Source organism: Giraffa tippelskirchi, chromosome 14, assembly GCF_054371585.1.
Source record: "Giraffa tippelskirchi isolate mGirTip1 chromosome 14, T2T-mGirTip1v1.2.pri, whole genome shotgun sequence".
NCBI classification, from domain to species: Eukaryota; Metazoa; Chordata; class Mammalia; order Artiodactyla; family Giraffidae; genus Giraffa; species Giraffa tippelskirchi.
In genome coordinates, this window is record NC_137288.1 from 60,599,933 (window position 1) to 60,621,038 (window position 21,106).

Consider the following 21,106-nt stretch of genomic DNA (forward strand, 5'->3'; position numbering starts at 1 on the left):
TTCATAAATTAGTGATAAATCAATTCCTGGAATCTGGAGAAAGCTTTTTAATAGACTCTTGAGCCAATCCTTAAGGCCTTTTCATCTCTATTATCAGTGATTTTCAAATATGTTCCAAAAGGGTCCTGAAGGATTGCAAGAGGGATGTGAGAAAGACAAAGGTGCCTGTGCGTGTGTGTGTAATATTTATCTACTTCTATCCCCACTCACCAGGAGACTGTAAGCTTGTGCTCAGGAGCACAGCTCCATATCCTAATACGTGCCTAGCATACAATAAATATTTGTGGCCTAAATTAAAGGAGGAATGGTCAGTGAAGCAGCTGCTGGGGAAGTCCAAACACACAGTGATGAGGCATACACTGCGTAGTAGTTTCAATGGAGCTAATGGGAAGGGGAAGCTAGAAATAATTTCAGTGAACAAATATGACTGGATGACTCCTTAAAACATACAGAATGATGCAGCAGAAGAAAAAAAGGACTTCACAGTTTCAACTCTACAGAGAAACCACTAGAGAAGGTAAAGAAGCTGGAGGATGAAAGGGGTGGGGAGGGTGGCTAGTTTAGCCAGGAAAGCACATCCTTATGTATTGGGTCTGAAGTTCTGATGGAACAACCAGAGGAAATGTCTGTTTGGAGATACGGAACAACACTAAGAAAAGAGAACAAGACGAGAACTATAGATGAATACAATAAAGAACTTGACAAATTTAAAATAGAAACATACCATCGACCTCGCATCAAATACTTGTGACTGATGCTATGTCGCAAAACTTCCTTGTGGAAGAGTTGGCAAGAAAGGAAAACCACCATTGTTGACACAGCTTCTACTGATATTTCATACGTAATATCTCTGAAAAAACAGGAAACAAAGCAGAATAATGATCATTTAGGAAGATATTGCTCTTTTCTAAATAAACTATACATTTAAAAATAAATCAAAACTTTCAATGTTACTGGATTTTTTAAAAATACTAACATGCTTAATATAAAAACTAAGTCAAGCAAAAATATGAAAACTTTCCTGTCATTAGTTCTTATAATGGGTGAAGTATCCCATTACTTTCTGATTTTCCAGTTCCATCTACTGATGAATGACAAGTATATTAGCATATAATGGAAATAACTGCCAGCAAAGATCCACTCTAAAGCCCTTATGTTTATCCCTGTTTAGTTATAACACAGAAACAAACATTCAGATTGTAAAACTGAAGAGAAGTCACAGGGTAGGGAAGACAACAATGACTTGTCAAGTTGATATTCACTTTATAATAAGAACAATGGTAAACTCTAGATCTTCTATCTCTTAAGAGTGTACGTTCTCAAGGCCAACTCTGCCTGTTCAGCAAAATATGAATAGTAAACAAATTATCCCTGTTTTATTAAGCATATTTCTTTTACGAAAGACTACTACTGTCCTCCAAAAATCATTAACCCCTTTTAGAAACAAATCTTAGATTAAATAAAAAGGAAACAATTTCAGCTGAGTAGGTAGCACAAACAGGAACAAATGCATCAAAAATTTTTCAATTATTGCAAAACTTTAAACACAATTATCAGGCAAAACAGTAACATGTTAGACCAGGAAAGTGAAAATCTCAACAACACAACAAAAAGAGTAACAGCTCCAAAAACACATCAAAATATTTTTACAGAACTGAAATATTCATGCAAAGTACAAAGAAAAACACTTAACACCTACTTACATGAAGCTCATTAAACAAATTGAAGATGATTTGATTCTGGAAATGGGCAAACTTACCAGATTTTTGGACTTCCCTGCAGGAGACCCAGGTTCAATCTCTGGGTCGGGAAGATCCCCTGGAGAAGGAATGGGTACCCACTCCAGTATTCTTGCCTGGAGAATTCCATGGATGGAAGATCCTGTCAGGTTCCAGTCCATGGGGTCGCAAAGAGTCAGACACAATTGAGTGACTAACGCTTTCACTTTTCACTTTCACCAGATTTTTAAGTTCTAATTCTATCAGATATATATGGAGTTCATGCAGATAGAAGTATCTTTTGGAAGTAAAGTATACAAAACAAAACCCAAAAGACCTGTGCAAATGACCTTATTATGCAATAAATGAATCTCATTTCTGCTCAGAAATGTAATAGAGTAGAACACTCTTTCCTGAAATTTCCATAAATATTATTGTAAATATTAACCACATAAAAGGCAATTCTTTTATTTGCTCTTATTTCTTAAAATGAATCAAAAACAGTCCTGATGTGTTGTGTTATGGTTCATTAATTCTTTGCTAATGATGATTTGGGTGCAAAGCCCAAAGGATTCTGAATCGCAACAATCATTTATTCATACAGCCCATGCCCATCAGGAATCCATACTCTATAGTCAATTGGCTAGGCTCTTCAGTTGGGTCAGGGCTTGAAGACAAACCCTGAAGAACAAATATCCTGCCACAGGGTACAGTAATCTGGATAGGTGACTACCTCCAGTATATTTGTTAATATATTCAGTCATTGCATCAATAATTAAAAAAAAAAAAAACCCAAAAACTAGTGCTTTACAATTCAACATCTTACTCTAGGTCCCAGAACTAGGAAGGAATTGTTATCATTTGTTTAAACTAAAAACTATGGTTATTAATAAATACTAGATGTAACAACCTTAAGGAAAGAGTCTAGATTTAGAACAAAAGGCTGTTCTCCTTCGAAATTAATTGGGCCTAACAACTTCACAAATGGGACAACAGGAAAAGTTTCAACCCTTGGATCATCCTCTTTTGCCACAGAATTTTGCAAAGACGGTTTGATGTTAGAAGGTAGGGAAAGTTTGTAACATGAAAGAATACTGCCTCAAAATGACATTTTCATATCAAGCTGAAAACCCATTCCTCAAAATTCTTAAGCGAATGAAACTAAGTAACCCTTCCTGTGTGCTTCACGTGCTGTGCTGTGCTTAGTCGCTCAGTTGTGTCTGACCCTTTGCGACCCTATGGACTGTAGCCCGCCAAGCTCCTCTGTCTATGGGGATTCTCCAGGCGAGAATACTGGAGTGGGTTGCCATGGATCCCTCAGGGGATCTTCCCAACCCAGGGATCGAACCCAGGTCTCCTGCACTGCAGGTGAATTCTTTCCCATCTGAGCCACTGGTGTGTTTCAAAGGTCCACAGATAAAAATTCAATGTGTTTAACATATTATATTCCAGTTGATACATCATTCAACAAATATTTATAAAGAATTTATTCATATTATGTCTAAACAGGCATTATATTACACACTGGAGATATATCCATTAACAACAGATAACCTTTGTGGATGTTACACTTCAGTGGAAAAAAAGAACTCAAGTAATAATTACTCCAAAAAGGATCATAAAGAAAAAAGAACAAGTAACAAGAAGAAAAGATTATACGGTACTCCAATCTTAACTGTAGAATCAAAGGAAAGCTCCTCTGAAAGCAACATTAAGACCTAAAGTATGAGAGGCAATGATTTACAGTCAAGTCTATCTTTCTTACCAGAATATATGAGATTTTAGCTACGGACTCTTTCGTTTTTTAGTTTTTTTGTATTCCCAACTCGAGTTCATAACAGGCATTCAATGGATAAAGGATAGATACAAGAGGGATCTCTATTGTTCTGATTTCGATTGGAACTAACTGGGACTTCCTGAAGAGTCATCAGAATAGCATACCAGGCATACAAAACTTAGAATAGCAAAAAAAAGCAAGAAAGAAATATATTGAGGTCATATAATACACGATTATAATACAAAAGGAATACTCATTCCAACAAAAATGCAAAGGGACTTTCATGAAAAAAAGGATCCAGAATACTGCTAACCGACTTATTGGAGAATATCTTATTCATTCTGTTGGCAAGCACTCATGTATTAGTATTAAAACACTAATAAAGGGCAAACAGGATGACTGAATGGAATGGAATGATGAAATATCACAAACATAATTCTACACAAACTAATCACAACTAAAATTCTCATTGAGCTTCTTTCAGAAACTCTAACATTTTTGAAAGAATAAACACATAGCTAAGTCAACCTTGAAACTGAAAGGAGAAGAGAGGAACTTCCCCTACGAGATATCAAGCCATGTTACACAGCTGTAGCAATAAAAACAGTATGGTATTTGCAAGTACACAGACAAAAGAGAAGACAAACCAATGGAACTCAACCGAGAACTGAGTGTATAGGGCAAACCCGTGTTTCTAGGGAAACGTACAATAAAATGGATCCACAAATCAATGGAGAACAGATTGTACAGACGAGTGTTGCTGTTCAATCGCTGAATCATACCCGACTTTTTGCAACCCCACGGACTGCAGCATGCCAGCCTTCCCTGCTCTTCACTATCTGCTGGAGTTTGCTCAAATTTATGTCCATTGAGTCAGTGATGCCATCCAACCATCTCATCCTCTGTCATCCCCTTCTCCTCCTGCCTTCAATCTTTCCCATCCTCAGGGTCTTTTCCAATGAGTCACTTCTTCACATCAGGTGGCCACAGTATTGGAGCTTCAGCTTCAGCATCAATCCTTTCAATGAATATTTAGGGTTGACATCCTTTAAGATTTACTGGTTTGATCTCCTTGTGTCCAAGGGACTCTCCAGAGTCTTCTCCAACACCACAATTCGAAAGCATCAATTCTTCGGTGCTCAACCTTTTTTATGGTCCAACTCTCACATCCATACATGACTACTGGAAAAACCATAGCTTTGACTATACACACCTCTGTCAGCAAAGAGGTTTCTGCTTTCTAATATGCTGTCTGTGTTTGTCATAGCTCCTTTCCAGGAAGCAAGTGTCTTTTAACTTCAGGGCTGCAGTCACCGTTCACAGTGATTTTGGAGCCCAAGAAAATAAAGTCTCTCACTGTTTCTACTCTTTCCCCTTCTATTTGCCATGAAGTGATGGGACAGGATGCCATGATCTTCATTTTTTTAATGTTGAGTTTTAAGCCAGCTTTTTCACTCTCAATTTTCATCCTCATCAAGAGACTCTTTGGTTCCTGTTCACTTACTCACTACTGTATCTCTGGCATCTTGTGGCTGGCCACAAGTACACACATACTTATTGGGTAGTCTCATTTCTTATTGTACTTGTCATATTCTAACATTATATATTAGTTTGTTTACCTACCCACAACTACAATCTATGTCTTATTCATGTACCCACCTTAAGGCCTTTCCTCTGCTGTTGCCTCTGCTTTAGAAGCTCGCCCATCACAGAGTGACAGGATTCCCTCTCTGACTTTGGGTTTCTATTAAAAGGTTCACTTCATAAGGAGCCTTCCTGTACAATCTTGGCTAAGATAGCACGATATTACTTTTTTCCATTGTACTTGTCACATTCTAACACTATATATAAATTTGCTATTGTCTGTCCTACCCAACCCACAACTATGTCTTATTCACAACTGTATCTCTGGTACCACTGACTGACCACAAATACACGCATACTTGTTGAATAGTCTCCTTGTGCTTGTGGGCACACTGAGAAATTAATTTTGGGTTTACCAAAACCAAGAAAAATACATTCCTTCATGCACAAACTTTACGTGACAAAAAAATATCTGAAACTCACAGCTTCCAAACACTATTTTATGATTTAGTACTCTGCAAAAAAATACACACACACACACACACACACACACACACACACAGGAATACCCTGGCAGTCCAGCAGGGCTCCATACTTCCACTGTGCAGCTGGTGCAGGTGTGATTCTTAGTTGGGGAACTAAGATCCCAAGTGCCACACAGCACGCACCCCCCTGCAAATAATTCACTAGACTCCTGGGGCCACAGTTACAGAACTAGTAGCAACAGCAAAAATATTACTGAACATAGTTTCATTTACTCCATTTTCTATCATAAGTGGTACTAAAAATAACTAGTATGTTAAAAGTCAGCTTCAAAATAAGGAACACAGATTTGGGTTCTATCAATAACCTCAGATATGCAGATGACACCACTTTTATGGCAGAAAGCAAAGAGGCACTAAAGAGCATCTTGATGAAGGTGAAAGAGGAGAGTGAAAAAGCTGGCTTAAAACTCAACAATCAGAAAAACAAAGATCATAGCATCCAGTCCCATCAGTTCATAGCAAATAGATGGGGAAACAATGGAAACAGTGAGAGACTTTATTTTCTTGGGCTCCAAAATCACTGCAGAAGGTGACTGCAGCCATGAAATGAAAAGATGCTTGGGCTTCTTGGAAGAAAAGCTATGCTAAACCTAGACAACATATTAAAAAGCAGAGACATTACTTTGCCAACAAAGGTCTGTCTAGTCAAAACTACTGGTTTTTCCAGTAGTCATGTATGGATGTGAGAGTTGGACCATAAAAAAAGGTGAGCACCAAAGAATTGATGATTTTGAACTGTGGTGTTGGAGAAGACTCTTGAGAGTCCCTTGGACTGCAAGGAGATCCAACCAGTCAATCCTAAAGGAAATCAACCCTGAATATTCATTGGAAGGACTGATGCTGAAGCTAAAGCTCCAATACTGTGGCCATCTGATGCAAAGAAGTGACTCATTAGAAAAGACCCTGAGGCTGGGAAAGATTGAAGGCAGGAGGAGAAGGGGTGACAGAGGATGAATGGTTGGATGACATCACTGACTCTACGGACATGAGTTTGAAAAAGCTCCGGGAGATGTTGAGGGACAGGGAAGCCTGGCGTGCTTCAGTCCATGGGGTCACAAAGAGTGGGACACAACTGAGCAACTGAACAACAATGGGGGGAAAATAATCTAGATAGAAAAACCTCTGAAATAGTCACTTAAGAAGTACATTTTAAAGGCACACATGGATAAAATGTAACTATCCATCAATTATCTGTCTAGTTACCATGTTCCCTTACATCTCCCAAGTCTGTGTGAGGGCTCAAGCTCCCTCTATGCTCACCCCCAAACTGCCTGGCTGACTCGTATTGTCATTCAAGACTTTCCACTAGCTTCACCTTCTCCAGAAAACCCACAACTATAACGCTTCTCATACTCTATATCATACAAGAAAATATTTGCTGAGCCAAAAAAATCAACTAATATTAGAAAATAATGAAAAATGTAATAAGACATCACTTACATACTAACTTACAGAACAGTTTCATTGCTCTAAAAATATCCCGTGTTCTACCTCTATATCCCTCTCACTCCCCAAAACTTTGGACAACACTTAATTTCTTACTGCCTCCATAGTTTTTCCTTTTTCCAAAATGTAGTTAGAATAATACATTACGTAGCCTTTTCAGACTGGCTTCTTTACGTACAGCAATTTCTGAAAAACTTCAGTTGCTCCACATTCTCACCAACATTCAGTACCATCTTTCTTCTTAATTTTAGCTATGTTAGTGGTGTGTAGTGATATCTTACTATAGCTTTAATTGACATTTTCTAATGGTTAAAACATCAAAACTCAATGTGTTTACTGGCCATTTACAGGTCCTTTTTGTGAAGTATCAATGTAAATCTTCTGTTCATTTTTAATTGGGTTATTTGCCTAATTATTTTTAAATTGTAAGAGGTCTTTATATATTCAAGAATAAATTCTTTTGTCAGTTATGTTTCAGAGACATTTTCTCCCATCTGTGGCTTGACTGTTCTTTTTTGAACAGTCTCTTCTGAGGAGGCAAGATTTTTATTTTTGAAGAAGTTTAACTTATCAAGACTCTCCTTTTTTGGCTATTGCTTTCTGTATCCTTTCTAAGTTTTCTTTGCCTAAACCAAGACTGTGTATATTCTTCTGTGTTACACGTGAAAGTAGGAGTTAAAGTTTTCTTTGTTTCATTTTCTCATATAATTACCTTTTCCAGCACCCTTTGTTTAAAAACTTTCCCCTCCCCAATTGAATAGTTTTGCTGTTTTTCTAAAAAAAAAAAAAAAAATTGACTACAGAAGTGCAGATCGATTTCTTGGCTCCCTCCAGGGCTTCCCCAGTGGGTCAGATAGTCAAGAATCTGCCTGCAAGGCAGGAGACTCAGGTTCCACCCCTGAATCAGGAAGATCCCCTGGAGAAGATAATGGCTACCCACTCCAGTATTCCTGCCTCGGAAATCCCATGGAGAGAGAAGCCTGGCAGCCTACAGTCCATGGGGTCGAAAAATTCGAACACGACTGAGTAACTAACACTTTTTCACTAAACTCATCCACTGATTGATTTGTCTATTATTTGGTCAATACCATATTATCTTTAAAACAGTAGCTTTGGGCTTCCCCGGTGGTCCATATGGTTAAGAATCAGTCTAGCAATGCAAGGGACACCAGTTTGATCCCTGGACTGGGAAGATTCCACCTGCCATGGAACAACTAAGCCCACGCACCACAACTACTGAAGCCCGTGCACCCTACAGCCCGTGCTCTGCAACAACAGGAGACACCACAGTGATAAGCCTGGGCACCAAAACAAAGACTAGTCCCCACTTTCCACAACTAGAGAAAGCCCACGCACAGCAAGAAAGACCCACCACAGCCAAAACAGAAATAAATCTCAAAAGCAAAACCAAAACTGTAGATTTAAACACACTGGAAAGAGACATAGTGTAAGTATTCCATTTGTTCCCCCTTTTCAATTATTTCTTCAGAAATTCTAGGTTCTTTGCATTTCCAAGTACATTTTAGAATCAGCGTGTCAGTGTCTAGAAAAAAACAAACAAACAAAAAACCTGGTACAAATGTGATAAATTAACTCTGTAGCTCAATCTGGGTAATACTGACATCTTAACAACATTGAGTCTTCCAATTCTTGAACACAATATATGTCTACATTTAGCTCTTCTTTGACTTCACTGAGCAATGTTTTTTAGTTCAGCATATAAGCTGTACATATATTTGTTGAATTTACTATTTCATGTTTTCACATTGTTTTAAAATGGAAGTTTTAAAGTTTTAGTTTCCAGTTGTTTGCTACTAGTATGTGATTTTTGTATAATCATCTTGTAAACGGTAAACTTGCTAAACTCACTTTTCAGTTCAAATAGCTTTTCTATGTTCCTCAGGGCCTTCTACATAAACAATCGTGCTGCCAGCAAATAAAGACAGTTTTACTTTTTCTTTTCCAATCTCTATGCCTTTTATTCTTTGTTTTGTTTTCTTGAACTGGCTAGGGCCTCATAGAACAGCAAACAGAAATACTTAGAGCAAACACCCTTGACTTGTTTCTAATCACAGAGGAGGTAAAGCTTTAGTTTCTCCTAATTGCGTGTGGTGTTAGCTGCAGGTTTTTCATGGATGCCCTTAACCTAGATGAAGATGTTTCTTCCTAGTTTGCTGAGAGTCTTTTTTTCCATGAATAGATGATGAATTTGGTCAAACGCTTTTTCCACATTTACTGAGACAATCAAATAGCTTTTCTATTTTATTAATGTGGTATATTATATTGATTCTCAAGTGTTAACAATATTGTATCCCTGAGATAATAAGCCCCACTTGGTTATACTGTATAATCCTATTCTTATGTTGCTGGATACAATTTGCTAATTTTTTTAAAGCTTTTTCTCCTATATTCATGAGAAATATAAGTCTGTGACTTTGTTTTTTGTGGAATGTCATCGTTAGGTTTCAGTATCAGGGTATGCTGGCTTCATAAAACAAGTTATTCCATCTGCTTTTTAAACAATATATTTAAATATTTGCTTCATGATGTGATGCTGGGCAAAGACAGCAGATCAGTACTGTGCACCATATGAATGAATACACATACAGATGTTAATATATGAAGAACAAAAACAGCAATCCTGGAAGATAAGATTATAGGTGACTATTTTTTATTATATTTAATTTAAATTTTCAAAATCACAATGAGGTACCATTTCACACCAGTCAGAATGGCTGCTATCCAAAAGTCTACAAGCAATAAATGCTGGAGAGGGTGTGGAGAAAAGGGAACCCTCTTACACTGTTGGTGGGAATGCAAACTAGTACAACCACAATGGAGAACAGTGTGGAGATTCCTTAAAAAACTGGGAATAGAACTGCCATATGACCCAACAATCCCAACTGCTGGGCATATACACCGAGGAAACCAGAATTGAAAGAGACATGTGTACCCCAATGTTCATCGCAGCACTGTTTATAATAGCCAGGACATGGAAGCAACCTAGATGTCCATCATCAGACGAATGGATAAGGAAGCTGTGGTACATATACACAATGGAATATTACTCGGCCATTAAAAAGGAATATATTTGAATCAGTTCTATTGAGATGGATGAAACTGGAGCCCATTATACAGAGTGAAGTAAGCCAGAAAGAAAAACACCAATACAGTATACTAATGCATATATATGGAAATTGAAAGATAGTAATGATCACCCTATATGCGAGACAGAAAAAGAGACACAGATGCATAGAACAGTCTTATGGACTCTGTGGGAGAAGGTGAGGGTGGGAAAATCTGAGAGAATAGCATTGAAACATGTATATTATCATATGTGAAACAGAACACCATTCCAGGTTCGAAGCATGACACAAATGCTCAGGGCTGGGGCAATGGGATGACCCAGAGGGATGGGATGGGGAGGGAGGTGGGAGGGGGGTTCAGGATGGGGAACACATGTAAACCCATGGCTGATTCATGTCAATGTATGGCAAAAACCACTACAATACTGTAAAGTAATTAGCCCCCAACTAAAACAAATTAATTAATTTAAATAAATAAATAAATAAATTTTCAAAATGGGATGGACATAAAGGAAAATGAGTGGGAGAAAGATTGCTTCAAACTGGCTGTCTCCACTGGGAATTTCCTGAAAAAAAAAAAGTATCAGGAGAGAAGGTCTGAGGATCATCTGTAATCTCATTTTGACCAAAGGTTTTCTGAATTATTTCTGTCTCTCACTTCACTGTAAACAATCAAAGTACCGGAGATTTGCAACTAGGAAAAACAACCCAGTGTCTCGGTCCTTTTGATTGCAATAACAAACTCATATAATAAACAACGGAAATGTACTCCTCACAGCTCTGGAAGCAGAGTCCAGATCAAGATACTTGTGGATCCAGTACCTGATGAGAGCTGGCTTTCTGGTTTACAAAGATTAAGTGTGTTTTTGCTGTGTTACTATATTATGGAAGGCAGCGAGGACATTTTCATGGGTATCTTTTAGAAGGGCACCAATCCCATTCATGAGGGCTCAGCCCTCATGACCTCATCATCTCCCAGAGGCCCCAAACGTTCTAACACCATCACTGCAGAGGTTCAGTTCAGTTCAGTTGCTCAGCTGCGTCCGACTCTGTGACCCCATGGACTACAGCACGCCAGGCCTCCCAGTCCATCACCAACTCCCTTACTCAAACTCATGTCTATTGAAGAGTGAATGCCATCCAACCATCTCATTCTCTGTCATCCCCTTCTCCTCCCGCCTTCAATCTTTCCCAGCATCAGGGTCTTTTCTAACTGCAGAGGTTAGGTTTTAAAATATGATTTTGTGGAGGACAGGAACATTCAGATGATAGCAGTGAACTCGCCACACTTGCTGCATTATTTAGGGCTCTCCTAAATATACCAACAAGATGTAAGGATATATATGTGGAAAGTAATTTATTTATAAGAGATTGGCTCACACAATCATGGGGGCTAAAAGGTCCCATTATCTGCCATCTGCAGGCCCAGGAAAGCCAGTGGTGTAGTTCCAGTCCAAACCTAAAGGCCTGAGAAGCAGGAAAGCCTTGGCCTGAGTGGGAAGGCCCAAGAAACAGGCGTGCCAACATCCAAAGACAGAAAGAGACGGGTGTCTCAGCTAAAGACAGGGAACAAGCTCACCCCTCCTCCACCTTCCTGTTCTATTCATGTCCTCAATGGACTGCAAGACGTTCACCAACATTAATGCATATGATCTTTTTCACAAAATCTACCAGTTCAAATGTTAATCGCTTCCAGAAACACACTCACAGACACACCCAGAAATAATGAACTAACGTTTGATCTCTGGGCATCCCTCAGCTCAAACTGTCACACAAAAATTAACCATTACACTTGCCAAAGACCTAAGTTAAACTTTCAAATACTAGCAAAGCCACAGATTCAGTCTCACTAAAAGCATTTAGTCATTAAAACCATTTAAGCACTATTTGAAAGGTTTTACACCTAGAAATTTTTGTTCTTTCGTAAGAAACTAACAGCATTCTAACACCTAATTTGTTATATAAAAAATACATATTTCATTAACCTCAAAATTTGACATCTATCACAGGTGTGTTATAATTTCAAGTGGGAACACTCAACAAGAAGTTGACATTTGCACAAAGATTTGAAAGAAATAAACAAGCAAGGGAAAAGTCTTCTAGAAAGAAAGACCAGCATGCAAAGGCCCTGAGGTAGGAACATGCCTAGCATATTCAAAGAATGGCAGAGGCCAATGCAGCTTGAAGGGAGTTTGCAAGGAGAGTGGTAAGAGATGAGGCCAAAAAAGGTAACAAGAAGCTTGGAAGGCCTAAGAGCTGTAACAGATTGATAAATTCCATTTGTTAAAAATAGTTTCTAAAAATTTATCATGGCAAACACACACACACTAAAAGCAAAAAAGTCAAAAGGCACATATAGAAAAAACACACTTAATGTCACAAAGGACTAATCTTTCTAATATAAAATGGGTCCTAGAAATAGATACAATAAAGGTGCCAACATGAGAATGAGCACAAGACATTAGCACAAAGATGTTAGCAATCCTAATGCCCATCAATAGGGGAATGATTAAATATAAACTGATACTGACATACAGCAGAATACAACGCAACTTTTAAAAACAAATGAAAAAGGATGTAGACAAATCAGAACTCACATACAAGGCTGGTGGGAATGTAAAATGATGAGGCCACTATGGAAAGGTTTGGCATTTACTTAAAAAGTCAAACACAGAGTTACCACATGACCTAGTAACTTTATGCCTAGATATATACCCAGAAGAACTGAAAACCACGTCCACACAAACTCTTGTACATGAATGCTCACAGAAGTATTATTCGTAATGGCCAAAAAGTAGAAACAACCAGAATATTTATCAACTGACAAATGGATAAAGAAAATGTGGTATATATTCATACAATGGAATAGTTTTCAGCAATAAAAAGAAATGAAGTACTGGGGCATGCTACAACATGGATGAACCATGCTACACTATGAATGAAGACAGATACAAAAAGCCACACATTGTATGATTCCATTTATATGAAATGTCTATAAAGGGAAAATCTATACGGACAAGAAGCAGATTAGTGGTTACTATGGACAGGAGGGCGAGGGAAATGGAGAATGACTGCTAGTAAGTAGAGGGTTTCTTTTGGGGTAATGAAGTTCTGGAATTAGATAGCAGTGACAGGTTTACAACTTTTCTGAGTTTACTAAAAACCAGGTAAATAGATACTTTGAAAGGGTAAATTCTGGAGTACCTGAATTATATCTCAATAAACTTTTTACTTAAAACACAAAAATGAGAAAGCTCTCTAAATGCTTGTATACAGAAACTGCCAAGATAGACTACTAACTGAAAAAAAGAAGAAAATTCAAAACACTGCATAATTTCCTGTCTTTTACATGAATACAGGGGGAAATAAGAATCTAAATTCATAACTGAATATACAAGCATAAGAAAATTCAGGAAGGATACATAAGAAACCAAGCATGAACAGTGGTTACTATGGAGACAAATAGGAGGGCTGGAGAGATGGGGAACAAGGACAGGCAGGAGATGGTTCATGTGCACTTTTATGAGTTCGGTATTTGAACAACATAAATCTATCACCTGCTTGAAAATGAAATTAATCAAGAACTAACAATAGAGGATTATCATAAATGATAAAATCAAACTTGTACTGATTAAAATCTGATGACACTGAAATAAGAATAAACAAAACCCTAAAACATATTGCTGTATGCTGAATGAGTCACTGTCCCCAAGTTAGAAAACGGAGCCTCTGCTTCTAAGTTCTCTATTGAAGTTATTCTGTTCACTTCAAACAATAACTCCCCTGGGTCTCAGTTTTCTTATTTGTAAATAAGTACATAAGGCAAGATGATCTCTAATGTCAATTCTTGCTGTAACTTTCTATAATGTTCAAAAAAGGAATTCAAGGCAACATTATATTCAAAGCAACAAAATTTTAAATCTATTAATTGGGCTATCTTAGGTGCCAAATAATCAGGGAAAAGAGCCAAGACAGGCCAATACTTGAAAGAAACCAAAGTTCCACCATGCTGAGTGTGGTGGTTTTTAAAAGATGAAAAATGTTTTAAGCCAACAGATCTTTCTTGTTTAATGTCCTTGTATAATCTTCAGAAGATTTTCATTACACAATCGCCAAAACAAAGTCAACTTTAAAAAGCCAAAATGTTGCTTCGGCTGCCATGTTATCCCAAGAACTTTCCACCATCTGGGCTGGAAATGTCCTAGAACAAACTACTGTTGGAGCAAGTTATTAATTTCATGTGAAGAAAAAAAAAAAAAGACAGGCGCCATGACCTTGCACTGCTCTGCTTCGGCAGAGTGGAACACTTGGATAAAGACAAAAGCCTTCATGAAATGGGTGTTAGTGTTGGCTAAGGGCAAAGTCAACGAATGTGCAGGAAAAAAACATCCTCCTCTGACTTACTATTGGATAAGAAATTGACAGTACTGTAAATGGAACATAAGTTTAATAAAAACAACTGACAAGTTCAAAGGATTAATACCAAACATTAGAAATATCAATGTCATGCCAACATGAAGATTCCAGAAGTAAAATATGAGGAAAGACTAAAAAGTGGTATATGTCAGATACTGTCAATAGCAGAGAAGTTCTGAAGTTAAAAAAAATCAAAAACATAGTAATACTCCTCAATTATAAAAGTACTAACAATAGAGCAGAAAGTACCTGGACGTTAGGAGTCAAGAAATCTGCATTCTAGTATCAGAAATGTCACTCAATTACCTTTATCAGTCACCTTATCTGTCAACTTCATCATATGTAAAATATTAATGGAGTGGATCAAATATATTAAACACATTCCAAGTGTTTACGGTTTCTCAAAGAACTAATGCTATATATGTAATGATGCATCAAATGGATGAAATAGCCATATTATCTTCTTGAAATAAAGCTCAACCAAGAAGAGTTTTTAGAAACATTCTAAAAAATCAAAAATTAAGATGCATTGATAAGGTGGACACACAATAATAAAGCAAATATACTGAAATTGTTACATGGGTATCCAAAGTGCAATTATGACCGCTTAAAAGTTCCATCACAAACAAGGAACAATTAGAGAAAAAGAGCCCTCAAAAATTAGAAATGATCGCTGAACCTTCATCAAAACTTAGAAATGGCTTTTAAATACATGAAGAGATATTCAACCTCTCTTGTAATGAGAGAATGCATGTAAGGATCATTAATATGATTTTCATTTTTGTCTTTGGACATGGGGTATCTCTTTTTGGTGGGTTCCAGCATTCTCCTGTTGAAAAATCAACAGCCAGTTGTGATTTTGGTGCTTTCGCAGGAGGAGATAAGCACATGTCCTTCTACTCTGCTGTCCTGATTTCCATTTTTAACTTACAAAAAATCTATAATATACTATATTGGCAAGGCTCTGTTAAATGTTTTTGGTGGAACTTATAAATGATATACTCCCTTTAGGGAAGAAGTTTTTACCAAATTGACTGTATTTTTATCAAATTTTAAAATGGTCACACTTAATTCCAACTCTAAGACTTATATGAGGGCTATATATGTGTACAGATGTATCAAGTGAATTTATGTACATATACTGCATCCAATGAAGTATTATTCAGATCTAAAAAGACATGAGCTACTAAGCCATGAACACAGAGGAAACTTAAATGCACATTACTAAATGAACAAGGCCAATCTAAAAAAGCTTGTACTGTAGGTTCCAACTATATGACACTCTTTTATTATAGTTGTTTAATCATTAAGTCATGTCTAATTCTTTTGCAACCCTACAGACTGTAGCCCACCAGGCTCCTCTGTCCATGCAATTTCCCAGTCAAGAATACTGGAGTGGGTTGCCATTTTCTTCTCCAGGGGATCTTCCCAACCCAGGGGTTGAACCAATGTCTCTTGCATTGGCAGGTGGATTCTTTGTCACTGAGCCACCTGGGAAGCCCACATGACACTCTAGAGAAGGTGAAAATATGGAAACAGTAAAAGGATCAGTGGGGTGACCAAGGTTTAAGGGGGTGTGAGGGATGAACAGGAAGAACACCAAGGAACTTTAAGGCAGTGAAAGTACGCTTATGAAACTATAATGATGGATGTTGTAGCTGTTGTTGTTCAGTCGCTAAGTCGTGTCCGACTCTGAGATTCCTCGGACAAGAGCACAGCAGGCACATGTCGTTATACACTTGTCAAAACCCACTGAATGTACGATGCAACAAGAATGAACCTTAATGCACACTATGACTTGGGTGACAGTGATGCATCAATGCAGGTTCATCGACTATAATAAATGTGCCACTGTGGTAAGAAATGTTGACAGCAGAGGAGGCTATGCGTGGGAAGAGGGATATGGGAACATTCTGTACTTCCTGCTCAGTTTTGCTGTGAATTTAATACTGTTCTGAAAAGTAAAGCCTTTAATTTAAAAAAAATGAAAAACTGTTATCTTATTTAGATAAATATATAAAGGTAAGATAACGGTAAAGGTGTATATATAAACCATCAAAATAGCTAACAATGAAAAACAATTGTCTCTGGAGAGTACAGAGATGTAAGACAAAATCAGTGCTCAGCATAACCCCTTTGTGCTTCTCGACTGTCTTCCCAAACCCTATGCACATACATATTATAATCTAAAACAAGTACATCAGCATCAATGACTAGCTTTAAATATCCAAAGGTAATGTAATCTGGATTATGCCCCCAAAAGAAACAACTCTATAAAGAATTAACTTATTGATACGTAAGTAGGACAAAAAATTAAAAAGGGAAAAAAAATCAACAGTTCATTGGCAGAATTAAAATTCAGTTATTAATGTCAAACCAGTTCATTCATATTTTGTGATACTTGTACTAATAACAGAAAAAGAAATTAACAAAAGCATCCTGTACCAGTCTTGCTTTTATTTTTTTACTTTTATTTATTAATTTATTTTGGCTGCACCGGGTCTCTATTGCAGCCCACAGGCATTCCCTGCAGCGTGCAGGGGCTTCTTCAGTTGTGGTGAACAGGCAGCTCCTGTGGCAGAGCACAGGCTCTAGAGCACTCAAGCTCAGCAGCTGCAGTGAGTGGCCTTCTCTAGTGTGGCACACGGGCTTAGCTGCTCCAAGCCATGTGGGATCTTAGTTCCCCGAACACGGATCAAACCCACATCCCCTGAATTGGAAAGCAGATTCTTAACCACTAGACCACCAAGGAAGTCACCAGTCTTGCTTTTATAAGAGTAAAAATTCTTTGAAGGCAGAGGTTCAACATTTTCAGGGCTGAGTTATACCCAAGAATCCTGCAAACTGACTTTAGGAAAGTCACTTCCTTTCTCTCTACTTCAGTGCCATCGTACACAAAATGAAAATGTATAAGATAAGGGCTTTCCAGGTGGCACTAGTGGTAGAGAATCTGCTTGTCTATTCAGGAGACGCAAGAGACCCAGGTTCGACCCTTGGGTCGGAAAGATCCCCTGGAGTAGGCAATGGTAACTCACTCCAGCATTCTTGTCTGGAAAATTCCATGGACAAAGGAGCCTGGTGGTCTACAGTCCATGGGGCCACAAAGAGTCGGACATGACTGAGTACACACATAAGCTTAATTCCTGTTCTAAAAATTCAATGATTATATACCTCTATAGAGTCTATAACTTGCAAGGAAATATGCAAACACAGGCAAAATGACAGAATTCAGGACTCTGCTCCAGCTGCTGCTAGTCTCTGTCACCTAATGCCAAGCTAGAGCCAGTCCTCCAAAGCAGTCAGAGAAGCTCCTTGAAGCAGCCTGACACAACAGAAACTTACTTCACTTCTCACACAAAGGATTCAGTCTTGTTCTTTTGGATCTTACACATCCTGCGTCCTATGACCACTATACTTGTTAATGACCAAGGGCTATTAGTTTCTATTGAGAAGTTTAAAATAGGAAAATTAACTCAGAAGAAAATATAGCCAATACTTTTCTTAAATACTTACTATGTGTAATGTGTGTGCTAGTCACTCAGTCGTGTCAAACTCTTTGCAACACAATGGACTGTAGCCCACCAGGCTCCTCTGTCCATGGGATTTCTCCAGGCAAGAATACTGGAGTGGGTTGCTTATCCCTTCTACAGAGGATCTTCCTGAACCAGTGATTGAACCTGGGTTTCCTGCATTACAGGCGGATTCTTTACCATCTGAGCCACCAGGGAAGCCCTACTATGTGTAAAGCAATACACTCTGGCAGTAGGGGAAGCCTATGTCAGTTTTAGTTGCGGCACGTGGGATCTTCGTTGCATCATGCTGGATCCTTCGCTGTTGCACACAGACTCTCTACTTGTGGTGTTCGGGCTCAGCAGCTGTGGTGCACAGGCTCCAGAGTGCACAAGCTTCAGAAGTTGTGGCATGCGGGCCTAGGTACTCCATAGCAGTGTGGATCTTAGTTCCCTGACCAGGGATTGAACCCGCATCCCCTGGATTGCAAGGTGGATTCTTAACCACTGGACTCCCAGGGAAGTCCTACAATACACTTTTATATAATCATAAAGCATTTTAAAATTTACAAAACCATTTTCGAGTGCTTTACTCTGGTCTTCAACCAATCCTATGCAACAGATCCTTGGCAGTGAGAGCCCTCGACAGACCTCATCCCAGGATGAAACGCTCCCTCTCAGCTGCTGGTCCCTCTAGGCAGCCAAGGTTGTGGTGTATTAAACTATTGGCTTGCCAGGCTCTTCCCTCAATGGCTACATGAGTAGATCTCCAAACTGATGCACTTCAATCTGCACATCTAAAATATTTAACTGAACTAGATGCCTTCAAATGTCTTTTCCAAGTGACAGTCTATGATCTATGAACCTCAATTTTAAAATGAGAAAATTGAGGCCTGAAGTGACACTGCTGATGAGTGGTAAAGCTAAGATTCAAACACTAGCTTCTGGATTCAGAATTAATGGTGTTTTTTCCTACTATAAAATGTCTCTTACATGTCTTGGCAATATTCAATTATGTGATTATGAACAATATGAGCACATATCTTGTAATATTAACATTTGTGGTACTGGATATATCTCAGTCAGATTACATGTTAAATTTTTTTAACTAGGATTTTTTTTTTTTCCCCTGGAAGCACCAGAAATCAAGTTTCAAACTAATAAGCTATTGTGAACTTAATTGTGTCTTGGTATTTGAAAATGCTATCATCTTTAATTCAGTGCTTGTAATGTCTTGAATACCTAATCCAACCAGAAATCTATACTAGATATTTACAGCACCTAAAATTTAAATGCTGACTTCTTTTAGCCACCCACTCTGTTGAGGCTGGATTTGACACAAGTTTGGGTATCAAATGCAGGGCTACAGAAAGACATTTTCCCAACAGTTAGGCCCTTCACTGCCAACACGGGGTCTCCAGTTCCTTCACTCTCAGAGACTTGCAGACTTCATAAAGAAACTGTTTATAGCTCTTCAGGTTCTTGAACTACCTAGTCATCATTAGCACCAAAAGTTTTCAACATTCAAACTTTACAAAGTATGACATCTAAGCCAATATCAACACCTGTGAGTCAAATAAATACGTATTTTATATCATTTTATTACACTTCATAAATCCAGCAACGTTAATTTTATAAATAAGATTCTTAACAGTTTCATTCCTCCCCAAATACATCCAAAATGGATATCAGAGAAACTAGCTCTAAAATATATGTATTATGTTCTTATACTTTTAATAAAGAGAACCTTAAATATAATCAACATTTAGTCCTTCTAACATGCAAGTCTTTATTTCATCAAACAACATAGCTTCTCTAGCCCTAGTCTCCCACAAACCCTCTGCTGTAATCAAATGAATCCACTTGTATTCCCCAAACACATGATATATACCCAAGAGGTCCCTATGCAGCTCCTCTCTGCCTCCTTGAAGGTCTGGCCGCAGCTCATCACTACAGCTCCAAATGACTGCAGCAAGTTATCAACTGTTCCTCTCAGTGGGCTTTCTATGCATCCATCCATCTCTAAGCTCTTCCAAAGTCATGTCTTTCTTTGCCCAGGGCCCAACACAGTAAATATACATAGCAAAGTATATCCATAGTATATATATTTTTGCAGATTAACTTAATGAAAAAGAAATTATTACACTGTGAAGGAATAATCTAAGGACTACTGAGATATAATGCTGATTTTCCCTAAACTAAATGGCCCCAGACTAGTCAGCATTTATAGCTAATTATCTGAGCTCCAATATTTGGCCACCTGATGCGAAGAGCTGACTCATTAGAAAAGACCTTGATGCTGGGAAAGATTGAGGGCAAGAGAAGGGGGCGACAGAGGATAAGATGGTTGGATGGCATCACTGACTCAATGGACATGAGTTTGGGCAAACTCTGGGAGACGGTGAAGGACAGGGAGGCCAGGCGTGCTGCAGTCCATGGGGTCACGAAGAGTCGGACACGACTAGCAACTGAACAATAACAATCTACCATTTCCTCAAATGTTGTGAGATGAGATTTCTCAGTGTTTCAGTTTCTGGCTGCCCCTCCACACTGCTAATGTCTGTAAGACACCTAGTGTTTGTAATACAATGTACCAGAGTCGGACATGACTGAGCGACAAACACTTTTTTCACCAACTGCAAGGGGCTTTGAGGCACTCTCTCTGCAATGGACTATCCCTTAGCACACTACCTTGTTTCCATATAGACCACAAGATGAGCAACAAACAAAATATTTAAGCACAGTGAATAGGTTGTGCCCCCACGGACTTACTCATTCAACAAATATTTTTTGAGTCCTCCACATGCCAGGCTAACCTCAATACTAAGGGGACAGAGTGAGCAAAACAAAGTGCTGGCACAGGAAGAGCCCTTGTTTTCATGTCGCTTTCATTCTAATTTTATTTGAGAAATAAAATAACATGAAATAATATGAAAAGTAGTGATAAGCGTTAGGACAAAAAAATAAAGCATGATGAAAGGACAGACTATGAAGGGGTGCTATTTTAGGGTAGGCAGAGCAACTG

The 21,106-nt window shown here is 38.2% G+C and overlaps 1 protein-coding gene across 18 annotated transcripts in view; it reads right to left on the minus strand.

The window, feature by feature from the left end:
* The window catches only part of DYM (dymeclin), a 384,258-nt gene that overhangs the window by 289,332 nt on the left and 73,820 nt on the right, over positions 1 to 21,106 (minus strand). For 17 of the 18 annotated variants that reach the window (XR_014074652.1, XM_081561989.1, XM_081561983.1 and 14 more), the window contains one exon: positions 725 to 850. The exons of the other annotated variant lie outside the window; for it this stretch is intronic. Coding sequence is in view for 16 of the 17 variants with exons in the window: in XM_081561989.1 (XP_081418115.1) it covers positions 725 to 850 (126 nt within the window). In the remaining variant the exon portion in view is untranslated. The remainder of the gene's footprint in view (positions 1 to 724; positions 851 to 21,106) is intronic. 18 annotated transcript variants of the gene reach the window in all.